At 39.0% G+C, this 26,421-nt stretch overlaps 4 protein-coding genes, 1 long non-coding RNA gene, 1 other non-coding gene and 1 pseudogene across 13 annotated transcripts; 6 read left to right on the top strand and 1 right to left on the bottom strand.

The window, feature by feature from the left end:
• Positions 1-829: 829 nt before the first annotated feature.
• LOC148727161 (uncharacterized) lies at positions 830-2,716 on the top strand (annotated as a pseudogene).
• A 2,608-nt stretch (positions 2,717-5,324) lies between these two features.
• LOC148727160 (uncharacterized) lies at positions 5,325-6,813 on the top strand. Its single transcript, XM_088728670.1, has one exon. It carries the CDS (start codon positions 5,656-5,658, stop codon positions 6,811-6,813), a length of 1,158 nt encoding a protein of 385 aa, XP_088584796.1. The 5' UTR covers positions 5,325-5,655.
• Positions 6,814-7,604: 791 nt separating this feature from the next.
• Positions 7,605-8,807, top strand: LOC148727159 (uncharacterized). Its single transcript, XM_088726443.1, has one exon. It carries the CDS (start codon positions 7,605-7,607, stop codon positions 8,805-8,807), a length of 1,203 nt encoding a protein of 400 aa, XP_088582569.1.
• On the top strand, positions 8,740-9,928 carry LOC148727158 (uncharacterized). Its single transcript, XM_088728671.1, has one exon. The coding sequence runs from the start codon at positions 8,957-8,959 to the stop codon at positions 9,620-9,622; it is 666 nt and encodes a 221-aa protein (XP_088584797.1). The 5' UTR covers positions 8,740-8,956; the 3' UTR covers positions 9,623-9,928.
• Positions 9,929-11,625: 1,697 nt separating this feature from the next.
• Trnas-acu (transfer RNA serine (anticodon ACU)) lies at positions 11,626-11,698 on the top strand. Its single transcript has one exon. It is a non-coding gene; the product is annotated as a tRNA-Ser (tRNA).
• Positions 11,699-19,229: 7,531 nt separating this feature from the next.
• LOC148727156 (uncharacterized) lies at positions 19,230-23,504 on the top strand. 7 transcript variants are annotated; one of them, XM_088728574.1, is made up of 6 exons: positions 19,230-20,267; positions 20,455-20,558; positions 21,038-21,153; positions 21,336-21,393; positions 21,632-21,727; positions 22,227-23,504. In XM_088728574.1, exons 2-4 carry the CDS (start codon positions 20,456-20,458, stop codon positions 21,375-21,377), a joined length of 261 nt encoding a protein of 86 aa, XP_088584700.1. In that variant the 5' UTR covers positions 19,230-20,267; position 20,455; the 3' UTR covers positions 21,378-21,393; positions 21,632-21,727; positions 22,227-23,504. The 7 variants fall into 7 exon arrangements, with proteins under 7 accessions (XP_088584700.1, XP_088584699.1, XP_088584694.1 ...); XM_088728573.1 differs by having other exon boundaries at positions 21,008-21,153; XM_088728568.1 differs by having other exon boundaries at positions 19,230-20,558; positions 21,008-21,153; positions 22,227-22,282; positions 22,502-23,504.
• On the bottom strand, positions 21,773-24,221 carry LOC148727155 (uncharacterized). 2 transcript variants are annotated; one of them, XR_015990004.1, is made up of 3 exons: positions 23,585-24,221; positions 23,382-23,494; positions 22,422-22,982 (listed from the first exon to the last, which is right to left on the bottom strand). It is a non-coding gene; the product is annotated as an uncharacterized LOC148727155 (long non-coding RNA). The 2 variants fall into 2 exon arrangements; XR_015990003.1 differs by having other exon boundaries at positions 21,773-22,982; positions 23,382-23,611.
• Between the last annotated feature and the right edge of the window lie 2,200 nt (positions 24,222-26,421).

Here is a 26,421-nt window from a genome sequence, read left to right as displayed (position 1 = left end):
CTATGCTTTAATTATCATTAAAATAAACGATGCCTAAGTAAGCAATTCACCTCGTAATATTCTTTTTAGAGGCATAACTATAAACAAAGACTTGAAAATAGCACTGAAAATCGATATGAAAGAGGAGAGGTAATACAGCATACAAGTTATCAAACATGGTACTTACCACAATACCTGACTTAAAACGCTTTTTCCCAAACACTTCGAATTTTTTGCTGTTTCAAGAAGTGAGAAGCCAACTTTTAGATCCTCACCAAGTTTTATTGAAATAAGGAATCGAAAGATATCTATTTGGGTTCTATCCAAGCAATTTGTTACCTTCTTCACCTCGCCCTTGAGGCGCTGGAATGTGGGAACTGCTGGCTTGGGTTCTTCTTTGCGGACTTCCGAAAGGGCTTTGATCTGATAGATCATACACCGAATGCAAATATGGCGTCCAATTTGAATCGCCATTGTTCTGGACTGACTAGCCTCGTCTTCACATGGAAACACAAAAGGATTATTACATGTGTGAGAGGCTAGTCAGTCCAGAACAATGGCAATTCAAATTGGACGCCATATTTGCATTCGATGTATAACATTCTGTTAAGGTGGCTGGTACCAGTTTCCTCGCGCGGGGAACAGGTCACTCTTGCGTGACGCGCGCGAGAGAAACGTGCGAAAGAAGCGCGAGATCAAAAGATGAAAATTCAAAAAAAAGATGGCGGCGCGTGGAATTTTTTCTACTTTTGTGAGAATTTTACCTAAGAGCTTGTATTTGATGTGTTTAGCGGCCACTGTGAATGCAGGAGATAGAAACTAAGATAACGATGACGATTTTCGAAGAAGTTAAGGTTCTTCACTTCACATTTAAAAGAGATATTCAACCGATATGAAATCTTGCGACGGCGAAAAAAGAAAAACTCAAGTGAAGGATAATCTACCTGAAGTGGAAGAAGACTTTGAAACTTCAAGGAAAATAATATGATATAGCCAGAAGTCATGTGTAGGATTTTTAAGATGAGCTCGGGAGGCTGTCTTTGACGGCTGTTTAATGATTTTCTTAGCAGTAAACGTCTGTAAACATCAGATCGTAGGTGCTCGCGCGAGCACACGCAATTGTCAGGGGTAGCTAAAACAGATCATGAACAAATGTCAATCTTATAGAATCCAGATTTTTAAATGCGCGAGAACGCGCGTGGAAATTGCTAAACTCACGAAAGCTATTGCATGAAAACAAGTCCGCTGACCCCTTCTTTTTATTGTTCCAATATGATAATAACGTCGAAAGGAATCATCATAAAAAAAACTAGAAAATTCTACGGAAGGAAATTTGTGATGTGTGAAAATTGCCCTTTTTGTAGATTTTCTGAAATTCCGTTTCGTAGAATTTTTTAAAAATCTTTGCGCATTTTCCTTTTCAAGTGCCAAAAGCAATCACTAAAAAAAAATCAGGGGGTTACCGGGTTAGTTTTCGAATTATTTAAGCCACAAGCTAAAAAATGCGTCTGAAGAAGCCTATGAAAGCGTTGCCATGGAAACTGCAAGGGACGAAATGACACTTATTTTTGGATAACCAATGATTGTTATTCAACCCCGTATAATGACGCAACGGGATCGTTGTGTTTTGGCCAATTAAAGTATAGGTCTAGTACCTTCGGGTCGGTTCATTTCAAGATGGCGGCCACATTCGAGGAAAAGCTTGCGAGTGTAGTTGAAAACCTTGCTGTATTGTACGATAAAACTTTGAAGGAATTTAAAGATAGCGACAAAAAAAAAGAATGCATGGCAACAAGTTGCACAGCAGCTGGGTTTGGAGTCAGGTGAGCAAATCAATGTTTCTTGTAGGTTTAAATTGATAAGCTTAATCTTATAAACACTGCAATGTATTTTCTTTACAATTTAAGGCTCTGTTGCAGAAAAAAAATTCGAGAATCTTACAGCTCGATATTCTCGGGAAAAGCAAAGAATTACGAAAGCGAAGAAATCCGGAACGTCTTCCAATGAAGTGCTTCGTGCCCTGAAAGAAGCCAGTGACACGTTTCCCTATCTCCACTTTTTAGATAAGGATATTTCTCCACGAGTACAAAAAGTAATTTGGTTGTAAGGAGCGAAGAAAGTGATCACGACGACGATGGTGATGGAGACGACGAAAATGATGACAGCTACATGGAAACTAGTTCCGCTGCTAGTGCAGTCGAGAATACAGAGAGTGAAAGCACTGAATCAATGGCAGGATCAACGAAAGATCATGTCAGTGACTCATCTGCATCTAAACAAAAACAGCCCAAAGTACCAGGTACCCGCAAAAGTAAGCAGACTACAACGAAGATTGAGGTGGAATTGGAGATGTTGAAAGCTGTTGGGAAAGGTTTGAAGAGCGTGTAAATGCTCGAGTTAGCACCCGGGGCGCTTATTTAATTTTCTAAGGCAAGAGGGGGGCGCTAATTCGAAGGGGGCGCTTATTTGTAGCTGGGCGCTTATTTCATTTATCAATTTTTAGCCTCAAAATGACACTATCTTTATTTCTATTGGGAGCACAGTTTTGCGAGGAAATTAATAAAGTGAAGCAGCTATGTGCTCACATGGATATTTCTATCAAAGAAATGAGAAGCAAACCCGTGCGACTTTTAAAGGACATTACTATTTATACTATTTAACAATGCCACATTTTATTAAAAGAACCGTATACGTCTGGTATATCGTACCGAGTACCGAAACTCATTTTTTCTCGGGGGAGGGCGCTTATTTGAAGAGGGGCGCTTAGTACAAATGTGTTTGTTTGTTTGTAAAAGACTATTGTGAATCCTAGACATCGTGCTTTTATATTCATTCAAACGACCACAGATGCTACTTTTAAAAGGTACAATTAATTCAAAACTAAACGGCTAGAATTATTTTTTGACACACGTAAGTATGATCATATCACTCCTGTTCTTCGTGAGTTAAAGTGGCTACCCATCAAGTAACATCTCGAATTAAAGAATGCAATGATTGCCTTTAAATGCATCAATGGCATAGCTCCACTGTACCTGTGCTAAAAGTTCAGTAAAAGAAAGGATACACACAATTAAACAAAAAGGAATAAAGAAGATTTTCACATTAATAAACATTGAACTGCAAGTGGCCAATGTACATTCTTAAATAGAACAAGTAAGATTTGGAACCCTTTTGACACTTCTTTAAAATCTATTGTAAATATTGCTACTTTTAAAAAGAAGCTAAGTCTATCTTGATACAGAAATTTATTGATGATCTTCCCTAGTTCACAATGAGAAACAATTACAATCTTCATTTTGGCCGTGACGGAAGTAATCTGTCATATGACTTTCAATAGTAAATGTTACTCATTCATTGATAACGAAATTGATGTCTAATTAGCATTCTACAAAAATGTAGTTCACTTTTCACTGATCTTTGTCACTGAACTCATCAATATTGTTCCATCTTTCTACCAAAGTATAAAGTAAGGAGGTACAACAAATCCAGAACATTGCTGCTCATTATGGTACAAGGAAATGTGACCATATTACTCCTACCTTAGTACAACTTTTAAGCTGTACCAATTAAAACTGGTACAACTTTTAAGTTGTACCAATTAAAATTAGTTGCTTGTTTCATAATGAATTGTGTTTAAGCACCTTCTTTTTGTCTATAAATCATTGAATGGTCTCTGCCCGCAATATCCAATGGAACTCTTGGAACATTGCAAATCGACTAGGTCTCTACACTCGAACCTTCAAGACCTGCGGATGCAGCCAAACTGTAAAACTAAAACACATGGTGATAGAACTTTCTCTATACGTTCCCTAAAGATTTAGAACACTATTCCATTGGAAATTAGACAATCCACTACAGTATTGTCATTTAAGAAAAACTCAATACCTTCCTTTTAACTAAATTTCTTAAGAGTAACTCTTTATCATATTTTAATTTTTTAGCCTCTAGAAGCTAGTTTTTTATTTTCTAAGTTTTTAGAGTAAATTTTATGGTTGTACGATTACCAGTACTTTTTATAGCACCTCGCACTATCATTGTTATTATAATTTTATAATAATAATAGTTTTATTAATTTCTATAGCGCATTTAGCATGTATTGATGGAATGCGCTTTTGCAACACTGTGCGGGGGACTTTTCCAGACTGCCAGTGGCAGTTTACAATCAACAAAGGAGAAATTTTACAGATGGCCCCTTCCCCCAATTCCCAGTAAACAGGCCAGATCACCTCACACTAATCTCGTGATGTGGGTTCTTTAACATCCCCTGCCTAACCAAATTAACTCATTGACAGATGCAAGAGACGGGGCCTCCGGCTTTACGTCTTATCTGAGAAGACGAAGCAATGTGAGTGAAGCGTCTTGCTTAAAGGACACAACGCCAAGCCCCAGCCAGGACTTGAACCCGGGGTCGTCTGACCCAGAATCTAGCGCACTGACTACTAGACTACTTACGCCTCAAATTATCATTGTTGTTATTATTATTATTATTATTATTCCGATATTGATGAATAATGTATCCAACATCTCGCCATATAAATTATTGTTTTTTTTAACTACATAAATCCTTTACACACACATACTGTAGGTATATGCTGACCAAGATCATTACACATTAATGAGTCATTTCCCTTTCAAATCAAGTTATTATAAGGTCTCCTAGCTATTATGCTGATAATCAGACTAGATTTCTGTGCCTCTCTTTCTCAACTGGATTCCCTCGGAGCCACAACATGGTATTCCTACTATTATTATAAGGTACTACATTAATTTTGAGAAGCCTCTGCTGCCTCTATTAAGAAGACTGTACAGAACGATACAACACACCTTCAGAAAACATCAAGCACCAATTAAAGCACCATCTGTCATCAGTTCTCCTCCAATGAATAAAGGCCACTCAGAACTGTCTGTCATTGTGATTGTGGACGATGGAGAAAATTTGATTTTCGACAACTTTGACTTCATGTTACAGGTGCTTGGTATGACTGAAGAGCATCCTACATATAATGATTACATTTCCAGTGTGCTTCACACTCGTATGTTGAAAACCGTGTTTCAGGAAACCACTTGTGCTCGCAGCCAGCCACTTTGATCATTGTTTTTGCAAGTTTGGTGGCTCCTAAAGAGCTGTTGTTGCTCACAAGCATAAGGTTATTATATGCTGTTAGTGGCATTAAATCTTCTTCCATAAGGCCCATTCAACCAGGAGGGAATATCCATTCTACTGCAAATCTGTTAACAGTGTCTCTCTTCCAGCTGGACATATCACCAGCACTCTACCACAAGATAGAAACATGCCACACTATCAAGAAATTTCCCATGAATGGAAAAAGTTACTTGGATCAAGTATCCCTTCTCCTGATAAAATAGTCTAGTGCACTAAGCTAGAAACAACCTAACCAACAAACTAGAGATGTCCACATGTTTAATATAAAATCTGACAGGAATGACCAATATAGTGCTTCTGCCTCGTCATCATACGCACTACGAAGTCACGTGAGAAAGCACAAGCCGCTTAAGTGGTCAGTGCACTTCCCGCCTTTGCTCGAGTCGGTCAGCTAAAAACAGGCGCTGTGTAAGAACAGTTAATTCGAGAAATTTTCTCAATTTAGCCGCGAGGTACATTAGAAGGTGTCTACGTACCAAACTGGAAGCAAAAAATAGTCAATAGAGCTGAAAATGACAGAATCTCAACTTGCTGAAAATGGCGCTGCGCCAAGCAACAGCGAGTCGGCCATCGTTACGGCCATCAGTTCCATGAGCGAGCTACTAGTTTCTTCCATCACTTCACTGAAGTTTACCATGACTGAATCCCTCGGTCAGATGAAGGACACCATTGACCACCTCGCAATCGAGGAAGGTTCTTTAGAGGAAAATGCTGAAACTAAAGAACAGCTAGAAATAGCCGCCTACATGGACCAACGATCCACACAGCAGTCGGACAAAAACCAGCAATCTGGGTCCGCAGTGTCAAATAGTGGGGCTAAAAAGCCTACAAGTTCTCAAACAACTGAGCAGAACATTAACACTCTGATAAATCAGAGCTCTGAATCTCAGCGTGATGTTCCTGATGGGGAAATTGACCTACTGTCAGGCATTGCGAACGATCTCAAACTTGAACAAAAGAAGGCTCCTGCTATAAATGAGCAAATCGCCAAAATTGTCCATGGCTTAATGAGAGAAAAGCTTACGGACGAAGTTTTGACGGCGACACAGAATCGCTATAATACGCCAGAAAACTGTGAATGTCTCACCAGCACGAAGGTCAACCATCTCATTTGGGATAAACTTAAACCAGACACGAGGTCTGCTGATATCAAGTTGCAACGAGTGCAATCCAACCTTGTCAAAGGGCTCATTCCTGTAGTTTCTATGGCTGAGAAACTTGTGCAGGCACGGGATAAAATTCCCAAAGATGCTTTGGATGCCCCTGATTTAATAAGAGCGGCCACTGATGCCATTGCTCTGATAGGTGCCGCTAATTTCGAGTTAAACATGCGGCGCCGGGAGAACATCAAGCCCGAGCTAAATGAAGACTACAAGCATTTGTGCTCCAGCTCGGTCCCATTCACAGACTTCTTGTTTGGCAATGATGCCGATTTGTCTAAACAACTGAAAGATCTCGCGGAAGCGACCAAGGTCAGCAAAAAGCTTAACCCCAAAGTGGAAGGCCACAAAAGTAATGGCTACAGATGTTACAAACACGCAAAGTCCAAAGGATTTGGCTACAAGTACTCCTCGCGTGGTCCAGGCACTCAGATCAATAAATATTTAAACTGGAAAAGGCCAGGCCCCCCTTACAACACAAAGGACGAGGGGAGGAGGCCAAACAAATAGGGCCAGTAAACCCCTTAAATGAGGTAAGCTATAGCACAAGTTATTTTCGAGCTGGTAGATTGCAACAATTTGTCCCAGCATGGAGAGATATAACTGACGACCCAGAAGTCTTAGATTGGGTTGAGCACTGTCATTTAGAGTTCGTAGATGATGTATCCCCAGTACAGGAATTGGGTTATAAGGTCATGATACCGATATGATATAATGATACCGAATCTGCTATTATAGATTGTTAAACTCCTTAATAAAGGTGTAATTGTGGAGTCTCCTCTCTCTCAATTTCCTTAGACTCAAAAAGAATGGAGTGGACTACAGGATGATCCTAAATTTAAAGGAGTTAACCCAGATCATTGTTTACCGACACTTCAAAATGGACTCACTCAAGACAGTGACAGATCTAATGACCCAAGGATGTTTTATGGCATCTGTTGATATAAGAGATGTACTATACAGTGCCAATTGCCATAGAACATCAAAAATACTTGAAATTCGTGTGGCAGGACAAATTGTATTAATATACCTGCCTACCAAATGGGTTGGCATCCGCCCCTAGAATCTTTACTAAACTGTTAAAACCAGTGTTTAATGTACTCAGGCAAAAAGGTTCTTTGTCTTCCTCGTACATAGATGATTGCTACCTTCAAGGAGCCTCATACGGGGAATGTTATGAAAATGTACTAGAAACTGTTATGTTGCTCAGGAAACTTGGGTTTCCTATTCACGAAGAAAAATCAGTGCTTGTACCATCTCAGGTCTTGACATGCCTGGGATTTGTACTTAACTCAATCACAATGACTGTGCAGCTTACTGACAGCCGAAAGGAGAAACTGAAAAATGCCTGTCTCAACCTAGTTAACAAAGAGAACTGCACAGTCCAACAAGTGGCAGAGGTCATTGGGCTACTGGTGTCAAGTTTGCCAGGGGTAGAACTTGGCCCTTTACACTATCGCAGTCTTGAAAGAGATAAATCTAATGCCTTGAGAGAAAACAAAGGCAACTTTGGGTCTTCAACGACCCTCTCCCCCAGTTCTAGGGCAGAACTCAATTGGTGGATAACTAATGTCGACACCTCAAACAAACTTATTTCTCATGGTGAACCAGAACTCCTCATTCAAACTGATGCCTCTACCCATGGCTGGGGAGGTGTGAGGGGAGACCAGAGAACAGGGGGGAGGTGGAACCAACAAGAATCACCCCATCACATTAACTATCTAGAATTATTGGCTGTACTCTTAACGTTAAAGGCTTTATGTGGAGAGTGTGCTAATTTGCACATTCTGGTTCAATGTGATAATACTACCGCAGTTTGTTATATCAACAATATGGGTGGCTCAAAGTCCCCCGACTGCAACTCAGTCACAAAACACATATGGGATTATTGTGTTGAACATAACATCTGGTTAAGTGCCTCACATCTGCCAGGATGTGAAAACACTGAGGCAGATAGAGAATCTAGGCACTTTAATGACCATACTGAATGGAAGTTAGAGTCAAAAATATACCAGTCAATAACAAAGCGACTTGGTCAGCCAAGCATTGATTTGTTTGCATCTCGCTTAAATAAACAATGTACAGTCTATGCCTCCTGGAGGCCTGATCCAGATGCAGTGTTTGTTGATGCATTCTCTGCAAACTGGAAAACTTTCTTCTTTTATGCTTTCCCTCCATTTAGTCTGATTGGAAAATGTCTGGAAAAAATTCAAGCAAACAAAGCAGAGGGAATACTGGTGGTGCCCTTCTGGACATGCCAAAGCTGGTATCCCAAACTGATGCGACTACTTGTGGCTCCTCCACTGATCATCACACCCAGGGCAACACTGTCAGCATGTCATTTATGCGGAGACTCTACAAAAACAGAGGCTTTTCTGAAAGAGCAACCAACATTGTCTTGCAATCCTGGCGCCAGTCATCCTAGAAACAGTATGATGCCCACATCAGGAAATGGCTTTTCATCTGCACTAAAAGGCAAGCAGATCCTATTTGCCCTACTATAGGTTTGGCTGTGGAATTTTTGACAACCTTTTATGAGGAAGGATTGAGCTACAGCAGTATAAACTCTGCAAGATGTGCCCTGTCTGCTATTTTAGACAGCCCTGACTCAGTTCACCATACCTTTGGTGGGCACCCTGATGTCAAGAGGTTCATGAAGGGCGTCTTCCAAAGTAGGCCCCCTCTTCCTCGTTATAGCAAAACTTGGGATGTCAACTTGGTACTCCAGTACATTGGCACTATGGGCAACTCCCAAGAACTCTCTCTTAAGGACTTGACATTGAAACTCTTGATGTTAGTTGCTTTAACCACAGCCCAGAGAGGGCAGTCATTGCACCTTTTAGACACTCTGAACATGGTACAAGAGGAGACTGCTTATACGTTTCTGCTTGATAGTAATTTAAAACAAAGCAAACCTGGCAGATCAACCTCTGAATTAGTTGTTAAGTTATATACGTACCCACATGACCGCAACCTTTGTGTAGTCAATGCTTGTTCAGTATACCTTGATAAGACTAAGTCACTACGTGGCAGTGAATCTCATTTGCTCATAACTCATCAGAAACCACATAAGAGAGCCAGCAGAGACACAATAAGAGGCTGGATCCAGCAAATGATGTTGAAAGCTGGCATAAGTATTAATGTTTACAAGCCTCATAGTACCCGCTCAGCTGCAGCCTCCAAGGCTAAGGTCAACAATGCCTCCCTTGCTGAGATAATGCAAACTGCTGGGTGGAGTTCAGCAGTCACTTTCGCTCGGTTTTATGATAGGGAGATTGAAGGTTCCTCGTTTACTAACAGGGTACTCAGCCTAAGTTAAATTGGTATTAAAGAGCTTCTCCTGATTATAGCGTGTGCTATCAGTTGCTTTGAAATCTCACGTGACTTCGTAGTGCGTATGATGACAAGGCAGAATCAAAAATTAAACGAGACTTACCTTAAGTCGATGTTTGATTGGGATTCTGCCGTGTCATCAGTAGCACAAGAAGTCACGCCCATACCGTGTAGAGGTATTTATACCCGCCCACACTTCTTGTGCTACTATTCACCTGATTAGCACACTCAAGGCTTTAAAGACTGACCACTTGAGCGGCTGGTGCTTTCTCACGTGACTTCTTGTGCTACTGATGACTCGGCAAGGTCCCAATCAAACATCGACTTAAGGTAAGTCTCGTTTAATTTTTGATTGAACAATACCAGAGTAAGATCAAATACAAGTCTAAGTCAGTAGATATGACGTCCATAATATTACCGGTACAAAATCAATATAGATAATGACTCAAATTATTCTCAGCTTTTGATGTAAGTGCAGAGCTTACAGGGGTGTACATTCAATGATGCCACCAGTTTATAAGAACTTTCTCAAGACTCTACTTTCGATTTTATACGTTTCTGTCAGATCTTTGTAGTTGCAGAATTCATTAGTTAGAAGTTGTTATTCCTATCATTTTTACCGCGTTGTCAGAGAAGAGACAGTCTTTCTAATCTCCTGTTATGACTTTTGACTACCTCAGCACCACTAACAAAGTTAGTACTTTTGCAGAAGATGACATGGCAAACCTCCCAAGAGTGTTATTCTTTCAGATTAATGGGAATCTTTATAATTTTTGTTATTATTTAAAAACAAATTTTAACTTTACAGCCGACGTGGACCTACTATATTATCTGTCTATTATTATAAACAACAGAGCCACCCCGCTTTTATGGCGTTCCGTTGCGGACAAAAATACATGACACCGAAAAGCCAGTCGAAAAACTAAAAAACAACATCCATTCTAGAGAATGTACTGATATCAAAGTAAAAAAAAAAACAAAAATGTAATGAAGTCTTAAAAATATGAGTCCAAGTCAGTGTTACTATATAAGTCGAGAAAAACTAATTATGTGTCTATTATATGAAAAATATGAGTCGAAAAAAAAAAATAAAGAGTCGAGGAAAAAAAAATATTCGAGTCCAGAGTAAGAGATCGCTGACCAGTTATTATTATGAGCCGGCTATCTGTTGAAGGCAGGAAAATAGTGTGTCGTTTGCCATCGTTTGACTGACTGTGCCGTAAATTGTATTTTTCCATACAATAACGAGTCAGGATATACAAGAAATTGTTAGGAGAGTTGTAGCAAACCTGAATGTCGTCGGCAGTACAAATTCACAACAACAACCAGCCCCTGGAACATCCACATCTACTTCCACTAGTAGTACCAGCACTGTGGCGGATGAGGTCAATCGAGCATTTGCCATCCATCGTGGCCCTATTGGCGGCTCAAGCAGTAGCCAACAACTAGCGGCTAATCTCTCGGAGTTATGCGATATCTAATCCATCTAACGCCATCCGTCCAAGACGTCGTGGACGATTCCATCCATTCAGTCGGCCACAACGTACACCAACAGCTTCCCCACAAGCCGAATCATTCTTCTACAAAGACGTGTGCCTTCTGCCTGGTCCTTCTTGGACTAAAGTCCCCAGAGGGAAAACCAAGATATTTTGCATTAACAATATAATGTATGTATATGAGAACGATCCTTCGCAGTAAAGCACTATTTGAGCAATAGTGAAAATCAGACCTGAAAAAAATTTCAGGCCTGTACGGGATTCGAACCACTGACCTCTGCGATACTAGTGCAGCGCTCTACCAATTGAGCTAACAAGCCGACTGGGAGCAGGCCATCAAATTAATTCGATATAAACCCGTAGATGATAAATCAAACAACAACAAACATATGAAACATATGTGTGAACTGCGGTTATGAGACGTATATGAGAACGATCCTTCGCAGTAAAGCACTATTTGAGCAATAGTGAAAATCAGACGTGAAAATCAGTCGGCTTGTTAGCTCAATTGGTAGAGCGCTGCACTACTATCGCAGAGGTCAGTGGTTCGAATCCCGTACAGGCCTGAAATTTTTTTCAGGTCTGATTTTCACTATTGCTCAAATAGTGCTTTACTGCGAAGGATCGTTCTCATATACGTCTCATAACCGCAGTTCACACATATGTTTCATATGTTTGTTGTTGTTTGATTTATCATCTACGGGTTTATATCGAATTAATTTGATGGCCTGCTCCCAGTCGGCTTGTTAGCTCAATTGGTAGAGCGCTGCACTAGTATCGCAGAGGTCAGTGGTTCGAATCCCGTACAGGCCTGAAATTTTTTTCAGGTCTGATTTTCACTATTGCTCAAATAGTGCTTTACTGCGAAGGATCGTTCTCATATACGTCTCATAACCGCAGTTCACACATATGTTTCATATGTTTGTTGTTGTTTGATTTATCATCTACGGGTTTATATCGAATTAATTTGATGGCCTGCTCCCAGTCGGCTTGTTAGCTCAATTGGTAGAGCGCTGCACTAGTATCGCAGAGGTCAGTGGTTCGAATCCCGTACAGGCCTGAAATTTTTTTCAGGTCTGATTTTCACTATTGCTCAAATAGTGCTTTACTGCGAAGGATCGTTCTCATATACGTCTCATAACCGCAGTTCACACATATGTTTCATATGTTTGTTGTTGTTTAATATAATGTATATTGGTGCTAGCCCAATTTGTAGGGCCTGGGATGACGTTACACTTCACAACGAATTAGCGAAGTTATTTAGTTCTCTGCTTAAGGATGGAATTGGTCACAATATTGGGTAAGTTTTAACTTCTTATTAGTCTAAAAACATTAAAGAATTTTTTTTACCGAAGTTTAAGTAGTCAATTTTAATAGCTTTTTATATAAACTTCATAGAATTTGAATGTTAATATTGAAGTTTTCTTATATATTTTAGTATTTTTTATGTAGTTTCTTGTATACCTTTATTGTAATTAAATATTTTTTGTGGAAAGATTATCAAGTTTATATACTTTATTATTATTATCATGGTTGTTTATTTTCATCATTATGTCTTCTTAATCATGTATTATCTACTTATTCCCAACTCTTCTCAAGTTTCGAATTTGTAAGGGCTGTAGGAGTAAACATCATGCCGATTAGACTGCAGACTGGGCTGAAGATTACTGCCAAAGTGATAAAACACATTTCTGGCACAGCCCCCATATACATCAGAGCCCTGCAAGAGCTTGAAGAGCCTGAAACCTTTACATCTGATGACCAACAGCCATGTGGATCTGTTGCAAATTCTATACAAGACTACTTCTATAGAGACCATTAACCACCCCACCTGCAACCATTTCACCAGCAGCAATCAGAGAAAGAATCAAGTGGTGGGCTTAGCCCTTCTGACGCATCTCAGGCATGTGGATTAGGAGTTAATACCAACCATGGGGGTATTTTTAACAGGCTAAAAGAAGTTTTTCCCAATGCTTTCGAGTCTACACTGCTTGCTGCAGCACAAACATCATCCTCAATAGACGAAGCAATTGACACTATCCTCTCAAATCAAGAGGAAAAAGGTTATTAACATTATGATTATATATCTGACTTTTGCTTTGCAGACAGTGTACAATTGATTCCAATGTGCAGGTTGAAATTTAATACTGTGCTGCTTATATTTATGGAAATGACACCTGCATTCAGTCCCACAAGTACAAACATCAAACCAAGTGGCTCAGAAATATTCACAAGATTGGTAATTATACAGCCAATTGCAAAAATTATGAGAATCTTAATTTGTTTCAACATTACTATATATCTGTTGAATAGTGTGTAATATCAAAACTAAAATAGCCATAATACAGATAATAACTAAATATATTATTTTACAACTGTTTTAATGCAGTTACTTAGTTTAAAGTGCTTGTTGCATAAAAAAACACCATTTATGGAAATAACTGATTCATATGTTGAGACTCTGGGAATTTTTGCAATTTGCTTTGAGCTCTCGGTCATATATACACTTTACTCTATCTGTTTGGAAGGAGAGACTTTAATTTCATGTGATAACAAAATATAAAGTAGAAAGGAATTTGGGAGGTGATGAAATGAAAGGGAAAAGAAAAAATATTGTTTAAAATAAGGATACCATTGTATTTTGAATCAACAGGATGGTCCACTCCTTTAGATGTTGCATCTGTTAAAGGAGAAGCTCCATTATCTCAGATTCTGAAGAATTTTTCAACCACGCATATAGATGACCAAAGACCAATCTATCTAGAAGTTGACCGATCTGCCATTTGGAAACGAGCCCTGACATTTTACAAGCAGGCAATGGGAGAACCATACAAATTAAAGCAAAGACTATCAATTGGATTTGATGGAGAGGAAGGCATTGATGCTGGTGCCTTGCGGGTAGAATTCTTCTGTGAAGTGTTACAAGAGATGAACAAACGCTTATTTGAGGGAGATGAGTGCCACCGTGTTCCAAAGAAAACATTCCATGGAGGCACAAATTATGCAATTGCAGGAATGATGATAGGTCATTCCTTACTCCAAAATGGCCCAGCTTTTCCCTGCATGCCAAAAGCTATATATTCATACATTACCACTGGCTGCATTGAAATAGCTCTTAACCAACTGCCAACTATAGGTGACATTCCTCTTGATGCAAGCACTTCAAACTTGCATGAATTTATATGTAAGGTAAGTCCTGCATTAAGTGGCCTTCCCCAAATAATTAGAAAAATAATGCTCAAAGTGATGAGCTGTTTGAAACAAAATTTGCAGATTACCATTGTTTAGTGTTCTCTGGATTGCGTTCAATCTTGCGTATTTTAATATTATGGTTACCTTGCCACATATCCTATTATTGTAAATCTTGATCAGAGATGTTATTTATGATTATGAGGTTTATGTATTATTATTAATTAAAGAACTATGTGTAGCACCCAGCCTTCTTCTCATTCTGGAAAAGTGGATCTTTGTTCAACAAAAATCAATACACGCCTAAAAATACTCAAGAGAAAATACATACTTGCTAATATATCATCACCCTTCACACATTTTGGTAACTTATCTATCAGTCTAGCAGCTCCAATATGTATCATTTCTAGTTCTTTAAGCTTAGTGCCAAACCCCCATATCACAATTCCATGGAAGACACTTGGGATTACTGTCTTAAAGTAAATAGTTTCTAAAATAGATTTGGCTAGAAAACTTATATGTCTCAGCATTTTAACTTTCGTGTGAAATGAAGGACGAGTTAATTTGATATGTTGAGACCAAAATAATTCGTCATCAGTTGTAAGTCGGAGGCACACAGGGGGGGGGATACATCACCTCACTTCAGAGGTTTCATAGGACCTATAAGGACTTAGTGCTCAAAATCATCGCTTCGGATTTACCTTCGTGGAGAACCAGTCTGTTCTTAAGACTCCAGGAATTAACCTGGTCTAAGACTTCTTCTAAAATTATGACAATATTGTCAACAGAATTCCCCATAATATAAATTTTAGTATGCTCTGCATACATATGTAAGTCTCCACTGGTCATGTGATCCAGTAGTCCATTGACATAAGTAGCAAACAGTCTAGGGCCTAGCAAAGATCCTTGAGGAACTCCAACTCTAACAAGTTTTAGGTCTGATCTAACATTGTTAACCCGAGTCCTTTGCGTACAGTTGGTGAGATAATCATTGATCCAGCTCCACATATCACCTGATACACCGACTGCTTTAAGTTTTTCTGCAAGAATTATGTGGTCCACGCAATGAAAAGCTATGCAAAAATCAATGAATAAGACTCCAACCTTGTGACCTGTATCCAAACCTCTCCTGCAGGACTCAGTTAGATGGAGAAGGCTTTCAGTAGAGTATCCTTTCCTACAACCTAACTTTCAATGAGTTAAGATACCATTAGAAATAATATACAGTAAATGGTTTAAACCCAGGGATAGCATGTGAAACTGTAGTGTGATCATCCAGGTGAGTGTAGTCCTGAGAAGAACAGTTGTCAGTGGTGGTGACTGACATTCCGACAACCTGTGTGGAACTCATCATCAGAGTCAAGTGAATAGTTGTTGTCAGTAGAATGTTCTTAGTCCAGTTCTTGTAAAATGATTGGTCAGTTTTGCCGAGATGTTATTGGCTGTAAGACTCAAGTGGCGTAAGTCCGTCGTGATTGGTCTGTTTCGATCTGTCGGTAAAGTTAGGTCTTTCTGTTTGGTTCGTTTGTAATATTAATGTCGTGAATGAGTCGTTTGTATGGAGCCGGTAGTAGTTGACACCTGTTTAGGGGAGTCTGTCATCAGTTAGTAAGCCAGCTTTCCGGAGTCAGTTGTTGAAAGTAGATTGTGCTGTAGGTTAGACATTGTGAGTCCCAGTCAATATTGTGGTTCATAAGTCGATGATGTTCAGCAGTGTGGTTGTTGACATCACCTTTACTCGTGGTCTGCCTGTGTTCTGTCAGTCTTTTAGGAGGTTTCTACCACTCTCTCTAATGTAGGAGGCTTGACAGTCGGAGCAACTGATCTTGTAAATTGCTCCCTGTCCGTTCCTCAGTTCGTCCTTGTCTTTAACATTGGTTAGTAACTGACATAGTGTGGTAATGGATTTGTGGGCGACGTGGATATTGAAGGGTTGTAAGAGGCACTAGATGTTCTCAGACATGCTTTTTAAGTACGGTATGGTTGCTGTAGTAGTAGGAGTTGCGGTGTAGTTTGTTTTGGTAGTAGTAGTAGGTCGGTGAGTGTTTAGTCGGAAGAAGTGGGTGTTGTAGTTGTTCTTTGAAAAAACAAGGTAAAGGTATTTTTTCTTGTTGGATTTTGCTGTCTGCCGTGTTGCATACTACTTGTGCGCATCTTGTTAGAGCTCTGATATTTGTGGCTTTGTGTGATGTAGGGTTGCAGGATGACTTGTCAAGTAATCTGTCGGTGTGTGTTGGTTTCCGGTAAGCTGTCGTTCGTAGTGAGTTCTTGTCACAGCTTACCAAACAGTCTAGAAAAATTTCCCATTTTCTTCGACTTCTCTAGTAAACTGTGTATGTCAGTGTTTTGTATGTTAAGGGGGTGGTGGAATGCGTCAATTTCGTTGTGTCGTACAGCAGTGAAAGTGTTGTCAATGTAGTGTAACCAAAGTGGTATCATTAGTGGTTAAGTCGAAGGGCCCTTTCGACCTGCCCACAAATGATACCACTTTGGTCACGCTACATTGACAACACATTCACCGCCGTACGACACAATGAATTTGACGCATTCCACCACCACCTTAACATACAAAACACTGACAGACAGTTTACCAGAGAAATCCAAGAAAATGGCAAAGTTCCTTTTCTACACGGTCTGGTAAGCTGCGACGACAACCCTCTAAAGACGACAGTTAACAGGAAACTGACATACACCGACACATTACTAGATGAGTCATCCTTCAACCCTAAATCACACAAAGCCACAATTATCAGACCTCTAACAAGATGCACGCAACTAGTATGCAACACGACAGACAGCTCGTCCGACAACAACAAATACCTCTTCCGTGTTTTCTCAAAGAACAACAACAACGACGACTTCATCCAACGCAACACTCACCGACCAACTACTACTACCAAAACAAATGACAGCACAACTTCTACTGCTACAGCAACCATACCGTACAGAAAAGGCATGTCTGAGAACATCTCGCACCTCTTACAACCCATCAATATCCGCATTACACATAAATCCATCACCACACTACGTCAGTTACTAACCTACATTAAAGAAAAGGATGAACCCAGGAACAGGCAAGGAGCGATTTATAAGATCAATTGCTCCGACTGCCAAGCCTCTTACGTCAGAGAGACTGGCAGAAACCTCGCAACAAGACTCACCGAACACAGACAGGCCACGAGGAAAGGTGATGTCAATCACATTCCTGAACATCATCGACATACAAACCACAATATTGACTGGGACTCTCGCAATGCCTAACCTACAGCAATAACTACTTTCAACGACAGACTCTGAAAAGCTGTTTTACTAACTTAGAACAGACTCCCCTAAACAGGTGTCAACTACTACTGGCTTCATACAAACGACTCATTCACGTCATTAACATTACAAACGAACCAAACAGAACAACTTAACTTTACCGACAGATCCAGACAGACCAATCATGACCAACTTACGCCACTTCAGTCTTACAGCCAATAACATCACGGCAAAACTGACCAATCATTTTACAGGAACTGGACTAAGAATATTCTACTGACAACAACTATTCACTTGACTCTGATGATGACTTCCGCACAGGTTGTCGAAATGTCAGTCACCACCACCACCAACAGTCCTTCTCAGGACTACACTCACCCGGATCATCACACTTCACTTTCACAGAAATAATATGATCATCTAAAGACTTGCGTACTACCCTCTCGGGTATTTTCCCTGGAGCACTAGGCAAAGATATTGGTCGAAAATTGTTAGGATCCAGTCTATTCCCTTTTTAAAGATAGGTACAACTCAAGATTCTTTCCACTGCTAGGGGAACTTACAACAATCCTTGCCCTTTTAAAAGACCTTAAAGAAGCCTTGGATAATTGTATTGTATTGTATTGTAATCTTTATTTAGACACGATCAATTCATCAGCCTATAAAAATACATATCACATACGCTAAGATATTTAAAATTAAAACTACATACTATAACACTAACGCTGTTTTCCGCGAATGCCGTGCGTTAGACTTTAAAAATGTCATTGATCTTACGTTTAAATAACCCCAGAGACTCTGTGTTCCTTATATCGCGTGGTAAACTGTTCCATAATGTGGCGCCATTGTAGCGAAAGCTTTTTCTGTAATAATTAGTGCGCGGTAGTGGAACATTAAGCTTATTTTCAGAGTCCCTGAGGTCATAAGCAGAGTCACGCCACATAAACTTTGAATATAGATACCTTGGAGCTAGCCCGTGCAGACATCTAAACATCATGGTGGCTTTATGGATTTCCTGCTGGCGTGCAAGATTTTTCCACCCTAAAAACTCGAGTAGCTCAGTTGCATCAGCATCATAGTTAGAGAATCCCTGTGCCAGTTAAAGATCTTTAGGTGAGATTTGATCTAGTCCAAGTGATGTAATCTATTGCGCTGATAGTCCAGATATCAATAGGTTTAAACAAAAATTGAGGAATCGAATGAATATTTACTAAATGGACATTCTATACCTTTTTAATGGTATTTCTGTGATTTTTATATATTTCTTTATGAACTTGCATTTACATTAATGTACATTTTTTTTATTTTTATCCTATATTTCTATAGCCTCTGGGCTTCCTTTTTCGTGAATGAGTCGTTTGTATGGGGCGGGTAGTTGTTGACATCTGTCTAGGGGTATAACGACGTAAACATCACAAACGACCGAAAAAGAACAACCTACAAACCGATTAAATATCCTGCGCAGTGAACCAAACATCAGACTATCAACCCATTTTCCTTCATCTTTCTCAAAGACTGATCTCGCAAACACGTACGCCAATGACAGAAAATCTAAAAAATTGAGACATTCTTATACAGAACAACTAAGATTTGGAACTCTTTAGACGCTTCTTTAAAATCTTTTGTACATATTGCTACTTTTAAAAAGAAGCTTAAACACGAAGGCGCGCTATAAAAGGGCATTAGCTCCTCCCCCTAATTTTGAATTCACCCCAAAAAATAAAGATGGCGGACTATGAGGAGAACCGCAACGAACACTTAGTATTTGTTATACTTGTCAAAAGCAATAAAACATACCCAGAAACGGTCGCAAAATATCAGTAGAGTTATTTTTCTGTGAGTAGTTTTGTTTGGAGTTCAATATTTCCTCGTTTCGTGTAAAAAACTTGCGTTGTTACTGTCAAATTCAAATCGCCCGCCATTTTGAGCCTGACCCCTACCCAACAGGCTATCCGTGGGGCTATCTTTGTCTATTGCGAGTCTTCATTTCAACTGGTACCGTGGCAAGCAGTGTTCCAGTGAATTTATGCGCCAATATGCGATATATTCCAGGCCCGATCGAGCAGTAACGCGAACGAAATAATCGTCACTTCGCTTCGTAAGATCGGAGTTGTCTGAGAGAATTTCTCTTAGTGTGAGACCTTTTGTTGAGGTTATTCTACGATTCGACTCGGAAAATGGACAGCTTTCCCCCTCCAGATAAAAAGAAACGTACAAAAATCAACAAACGTGCAAATGAACGGCGAGATCCAGCGGAACGAAACCCATTTTCAGTCTGACAATTGAAGTAAAAAAGGATCAGCAAAGTCGTTTGGAAGCTATCAAACAGAGGATAAGCAACGCTAAATCGGCTCTTGGTATAGGAAGACAGACGCAAAATACTGATTTAATGGAAAGACTTCTCTCGTATTTTGAAATGATTTGTTCATCAGCTGTGGATAGTAGCTCTTCATCCATCACCAAGACTGATGTGCTCGAATGGCCGAAAATCCATTTTGTGAATTTTGTGGCGAAGATTACAAATAGGCTTCAGCTACTTTTTCAAGTCAAGGGCACGTTTGTAAGATTGAAGTTCCCTGTGTGTAATGACTCAGTTACTTGGCTCAGTTTTGGAGTTTTGGGACACCCTGCAAAGTACTACGCCAATGTTAGATGAGTATAATATGTACATGACCTACTTTGCAGGTAAGCATTATCGAAGAAAAATATCCCAGGAAAGTTTGTCACATATATATATGATGAGTTTACATGTACAAATATATCCTCTTCGATTATGTAAATTATGGCTTTCCATTCTGTTCTCCCATGTTTTGTTTCTTGTAATAAATCTGTATGCTCAGGTGAGTGATACTAAGAAAATATATATTTGCAGAATGGTTCCTGCATTCACATGTACTGGACTTACTGAAACTCAGTATCATGGTTTTACTGAGGCCACTGGCATTGGCTGTGTGATGGACAAAACAATAGACACAAGTATGTGGTTTTTAACGTATACACTGTTGTACACTATCTTTACTATTTCTAGGATGTGATCCTCCCTGTGTTTTAACAGCAGTGTTGTGAAGTCTGTAATAAACTTTATTACAAGACTCAGGCAGCCAGAGGGCCAGTATCTAAAATCAACCAATCAAAATGCTCTATTGCCGGTCCAATATTCTCTAAGTATTGGACCGGGCATTGTCCTAAATGATCCTGCACTTGTGAAAAAGCTTTCTTCAGTCGTATGATAAATCTCTTATTAACCAAGCTTGCTTGGGACTGTACTAGGAGAATATCGGCCCTCGCTCTTTTTTTGTACGGACCTCCCTGCACTCGGTCCATACTGTCAAGACCTCGGGCCGATATTTTCCCAGTATGGCCCTCGCACTTGGTTAACAAGATATATATCATGATTTAAATCTAGCTTTTACTGTACCTTGCAGCTTATTGGGCTGTATCATTTTGTTTGGCAGTATATAAAGACCAGGGATTTGGATATAGGTCTGTAGTTCAGGAATTGTGCAACAGGACAATGGCTGGTGCAAGGGTAGAAGTTAAAGCTATGCAAGGCTATATTGCAAGTGAGGATGTAAGTTGACATGCAACCAGCTACTTGTTCGTTGTGTATGTTCAGTGTTGTTGAAGTTATTTGCAGTGGGCAAAATTTGAAATAACACCTTATGCAGTGCTAGGTCATTTTGTACCATCATTCAAGTTACCTTCAATGCTCAGTTTCCTTCCATTCACTTTTTATTCTAATTACTCTTTCAGAGTATAATAACAGATGCCAGACATGACTGCATTCTACAGTGACAGCTATTTCTATGAGGTAAGCAATTCCAACCGAATGCTAAGCCCCATGAATTTGATAACTTGTGCCTCACTTTTCTGAAAGCCTGTTTCCACTTCTATCATCTTATCAGTTGTCTTAGTGATTTTTGCCCCCCCCCCCCTCACTGCAGCATTTTTAATAAATCGATAGCTCTGTTTCTCCATTTCGGCTGTTATGATGTGGGATTCCTGTCTTACTAAAAAACAGAACATATCAAACATACCCCTGCTTTTAGCATACAACTTAACAGAGGTGGCCCATGACTGTGTCAGATCATTGAAAAATTGGTTTGGGCAAAGAGGCATCAAGAATTCCTTTGACACCTGGCATGGTAAGTATTCATAAAAGTTCATATGTCAATGACTGTGTGGTGCTCTTCAGTTTTGTAATAATTTATTTAATCTGTTACCAGCATGTTATCTAATAATCTAAAGGCATCAAACATAAACAAGACTTTTGATGTTTGTTGATCAAAAAAAGTACTAAATCATCCACTCGTGTCATGTCATGCATTGAGTGCACTTTACAATTTACAACACATTGACATTGTTTTCCTCACTGATAAAGTTGTTATTGTTGTAATCTATCTATGGTCATGATCAATCACAACTTATTATCAAGACTGAATTCATTTGAAATTAGTGTCTCTTTCACATTTGCATCTATTTTATTCAAGACAGTGCTTGTATTTACATGTATAAAATAGTGACGATGCTTGTAGGCTTTGCCATATGCCTTGCCTAGTGTGCATTTGGCAGCTTCTAGGTTGTTTGCAGAAGCTCTTAAAGTGTCACGATATAAAGCTACTACTTGTTTACTTTCCTTTTCAGAGATGATGTAGCTTTGGTCTTGGAATAAGTTTATTGATGATCAAGGATGGTTCAAGGCAAAGTATTATTTCAGTTGCTTTTCCATTTTCTGTTGAAATGACTCCTTTTTTCAGTTGATGATGCTCATTTAATTCTCTTGAATGATGACATCATTTTGGATTCATATGCTCAGAAATCTTTGCGACTCAATGACAATTATTATAAATAGCATCTGTGTATAATCTTTATTGAGAGGAAATAAACTACAACCCAATTCCTTTTTTTTCTCCTAGTAGGATCACAACCTAAGGTACCAGCAGTGGAAGAAGAACATGGAAAATGCTGATCAATCCCTCAAGATATTGCATAGTGGAGTTCAGAATTAGGGCATACAGTGTATTGTGAAACAATATAGCTTCTATTGTACCTTATTGTCACTATACAAAGAAATGTATACTATTTTGGAGGGAAGTGCTGATGGAGTATTGTAATGCTGATTTTATGAACGACGGTGAGCACAGTAGGGCACTCCATCAGGATTTGGCCACCGTTTCCGAAGATCTTCCACAACACAGACTGGCATGACCTTTCAAACATCTTCCACGTAACATGATCCCAATACTTCCTTCCTGGCTATGTAAATAAGATCGCGCTATAAACCGTGGCGGTTTAGAATTGTATAAAAACATCTATTGTCGATCTCTTGACTAACGAGCTCGTGCTGCAGCTCGACACATGTTGCCGCTGCATTTTCCGTGGCTTCCTTGTCTTCGGAAACTGTCAAAGAAAGCAAAATTAGAATGATGCATGAGAACATAACCTGTTTTGAACTGGTAAAGCGCTGTAAGGACATCGTTCGAGAACGTTGCAAATGGCGGGTAAAAATATGTTTCGGCAAACTAAAAAGCCCATAAGATTTTGTAGCTAGCAGAAAAGGGCATACAATTTAGATTAAAAAGTATGACCCAAAATATGGCCTTGAAATATTTATCCGTTTTGCGAGTTCCCGATCATTGGAAACAGCACATTGAATATTTATGTATCACGATCTGACAGTATTATACAATATCCCCTCGGATCGGACTTGACATTACATTGGCATATACATTGCGAATAGTGGAATAGTATCAGTTTGTAATGTTGTTGTAAATACGATTCGTTAAAGAGCCAACTTACCCTGGCGTTGATTTTTTCTTTCGTGGTTTCTCTACTCGAACGATCTCCCCGTTGTTCACGGTAAGCCAACCGTTCAGCTCCTCGATTAAACTTTCGTCTAATAAAATTCTAATCTTTGAAGTACTACTTGGTGTTAGATAAAGATATTTCAATTCTAGGGCAAGTAAAGACAGGAAAGGCACAGCAATTCTCGTATACCTTACCTTTCGAGTGTTCAAATCGGCTGCCATTTTAAATTTGACCCGCGCACGTCAACGGTGAGTGACAAATGAGCCTAGGTCTTCCCAGGGAAGACTTCCTTATATAGCGCGCCTTCGTGTTTAAGTCTGTCTTGATACAGATATTTATTGATATATGATAAAATTGAAAGTTGAACTTGAAAGTTGATTGAAAGATGATCCTTTTAAATACATTATTTTGTGAAGTTTTCAGTTTTTGTAATTTGGCATTGAAAAGCCATTTATTGGAGTGTCAATATATATAGTTTTTATTGAGTAAGGGCACAATGAATCATGAGATGAAGGCTAACTTCAGAATTTTCATTTTCACAGGCTTATATTACATTCCACCAATTGTCATGTCCTGGTCTCAGGACTGCTTTGAACTGACTAGTATTTGTAAACACTTTTTGAACTCTGAAACCAGGGGAGAGGTCTAGCAAAGCCACTGTATCAAGTTCACAAAGCAGTGACAAAGGAGGTCACTTGAGAGTGTAGTGTTACCAGTTGCTTACAGAATCCAAGTTGTTAGAGATCTTAAGTGTTGGATTGTTGAGGATTATCACCAGAGAACTCTAGCTGAAAGGACCCATATTTAGAGCTTTACCATGGACAGGAATCATCAGAAAGACTTTAGTTATTCATGTGCACATCTGCACCAGTCTTACCCAAGAACACATTTTATGTATAAAAAGAACCCCTGGTTGATTACAACTTTCATTTTTGATCAATATTACAGGGATAACTTGAGTACAATCAGTTTGCATATATTTTGTTTTTAAGAACTCAGTCTTCCCAAGTCATAATGAGAAACAATTACAATCTTCATTTTGGCCATGACAAAAGTATCTATCATATGACTCATTCATCAGTAACGAAATTTATGTCTAATTAGCATTTGATTCTACAAAAATTTAGTCCACTTTTCACTGATCTTTGTCACTGATCTTTGTCACTGATCTTTGTCACTGATCTTTGTCACTGAAAAGTCATCAATATTGTTCCATCATTCCACCAAAGTATAAAGTAAAGAGGTACAACAAAATCCAGAACATTGTTGCTCCTTATGTCACTGGTACAAGGAAATATGACCATATTACTCCTGCCTTAGTACAACTTAATTGGTTGCTTGACTCATATTAAATTGTTTAAGCACTTTCTTTTTGTCGATAAATCATTGAATGGCCTCTGCCCGCAATATCCAATGGAACTCTTGGAACATCACAAATCGACTAGGTCTCTACACTCAAACCTTCAAGACCTGCTGATGCAGCCAAACTGTAAAACTACAACATAATTATGGTGATAGAACTTTCTTTCTATGCTCCTCAAAGATTTAGAACACTATTCCATTGGAGATAAGACAATCCAGGACAGTATTGTCATTAACGAAAAAACTCAAGACCTTCCTTTTTTTAACTGAATTTATCCGAACTATCATATTTTTAATTTTTTAGCCTCTAGTTTCTATGTGTATTGCTAGTTTTTTAATTTTCTAAGTTTTTAGAGTAAATTTTATGGTTTTAGGATTACCAGTAATTTTGTAAAGCACCTCACACAAATAGTGGATGAGTGTGCTATATAAATGAACAATTACTATTATTATTATCATTATCATTTTTATTATTATCACAATATTGATGAATATAGTGTCCAACATCTTGCCATATAAATTATTGTGTTTTTTTTTTGCTTCATGACTCCTTTATACACATATACTGTAGGCATATGCTGACCAAGGTCATTACACATTCATGAGCCATTTCCCTTTCAAATTAAGTTATTACAAGGTCCCCTAGCTATTATGCTGATAATCATACTAGATTTCTGTGCCTCTCTTTATCAACCTGATTCCCTTGGAGCAACAACACGGTATTTCTACTATTATTATAAAATCATAAATGCTACATTAATTCCGAGAAGCCTCTGCTACCTCTATTAAGAGGATTGTACAGAACAATACAACACACCTTCAGAAAAACATCGAGCACCAATTAAAGCACCATCTGCCATCAGTTCTCCTCCAATGAATAAAGGCCACTCAGAACTGTCTGTCATTGTGATTGTGGACGATAGAGGAAATTTGATTTTTGACAACTTTGACTTAGAGTTACAGGTGCTTGGTATGACTGAAGAGCATCCTACATATAATGATTACATTTCCAGTGTGTTTCACATCCTTCTGTTGAAACCCATGTTTCAGGAAACCACTTGTGCTTGGAGCCAGCCACTTTGATCATAATGTTTTTGCAAGTTTGGTGGCTCCTGAAGAGCTGTTGATGCTCACATGCATAAGATTATTATTTGCTATGAGTGGCATTCAATGTTCTTCCATAAGACCAATTCAACCAGCAGGGAATATGCATTCTACTGCAAATCTGTTGACAGTGTCACTCTCCCAGCTGGATGTATCACCAGCACTCTACCACAAGACAGAAACACCACACAAATTCGAACACACAACTCCATTACTTAAGAAATTGGAGTTGCTCCCCATAAAAAAGCAGGTTTACTTCCGAGATGCTATTCTCGCATTCAAGTGCATGACAGACCATGCACAGACCTACCTGATGTCACAGTTTGCCACAAGAAGGCAGATATCTGACCGAATAACAAAAAACTCCCAACAACTTAACATTCCTTTATATAAAACCACTGCTGTTCAGAGATTGTTTCACTAAAGGATAGTAAAACTATGGAACTTGTTAAACAGTGATTTGAAACTGTGTAAAGACCTCACTAACTTTAAGAAAACTTTAAAATCAAGGATGTTGAATGAGTTTCTTGCAACAAAATAGTTTTGACATATATAGTTTTATATT

This window comes from Stylophora pistillata, chromosome 7, assembly GCF_964205215.1.
Source record: "Stylophora pistillata chromosome 7, jaStyPist1.2, whole genome shotgun sequence".
Classification (NCBI taxonomy): Eukaryota; Metazoa; Cnidaria; class Anthozoa; order Scleractinia; family Pocilloporidae; genus Stylophora; species Stylophora pistillata.
This window is presented reverse-complemented; position numbering and strand designations above follow the sequence as displayed.

What these genes read in the sequence shown, in the direction of transcription:
- LOC148727160 (XM_088728670.1), top strand. Translation starts at nt 5,656, where the DNA reads ATGACAGAATCTCAACTTGCTGAAAATGGCGCTGCGCCAAGCAACAGC.
- LOC148727158 (XM_088728671.1), top strand. Translation starts at nt 8,957, where the DNA reads ATGAAGGGCGTCTTCCAAAGTAGGCCCCCTCTTCCTCGTTATAGCAAA.
- LOC148727159 (XM_088726443.1), top strand. Translation starts at nt 7,605, where the DNA reads ATGACTGTGCAGCTTACTGACAGCCGAAAGGAGAAACTGAAAAATGCC.
- LOC148727156 (XM_088728568.1), top strand. Translation starts at nt 20,168, where the DNA reads ATGACTCAGTTACTTGGCTCAGTTTTGGAGTTTTGGGACACCCTGCAA. An exon ending in GGACAAAACAATAGACACAA is followed by an intron (nt 20,559 to 21,007) that starts GTATGTGGTTTT and finishes TGTACCTTGCAG; the next exon opens with CTTATTGGGCTGTATCATTT. An exon ending in GCTATATTGCAAGTGAGGAT is followed by an intron (nt 21,154 to 21,335) that starts GTAAGTTGACAT and finishes TTACTCTTTCAG; the next exon opens with AGTATAATAACAGATGCCAG.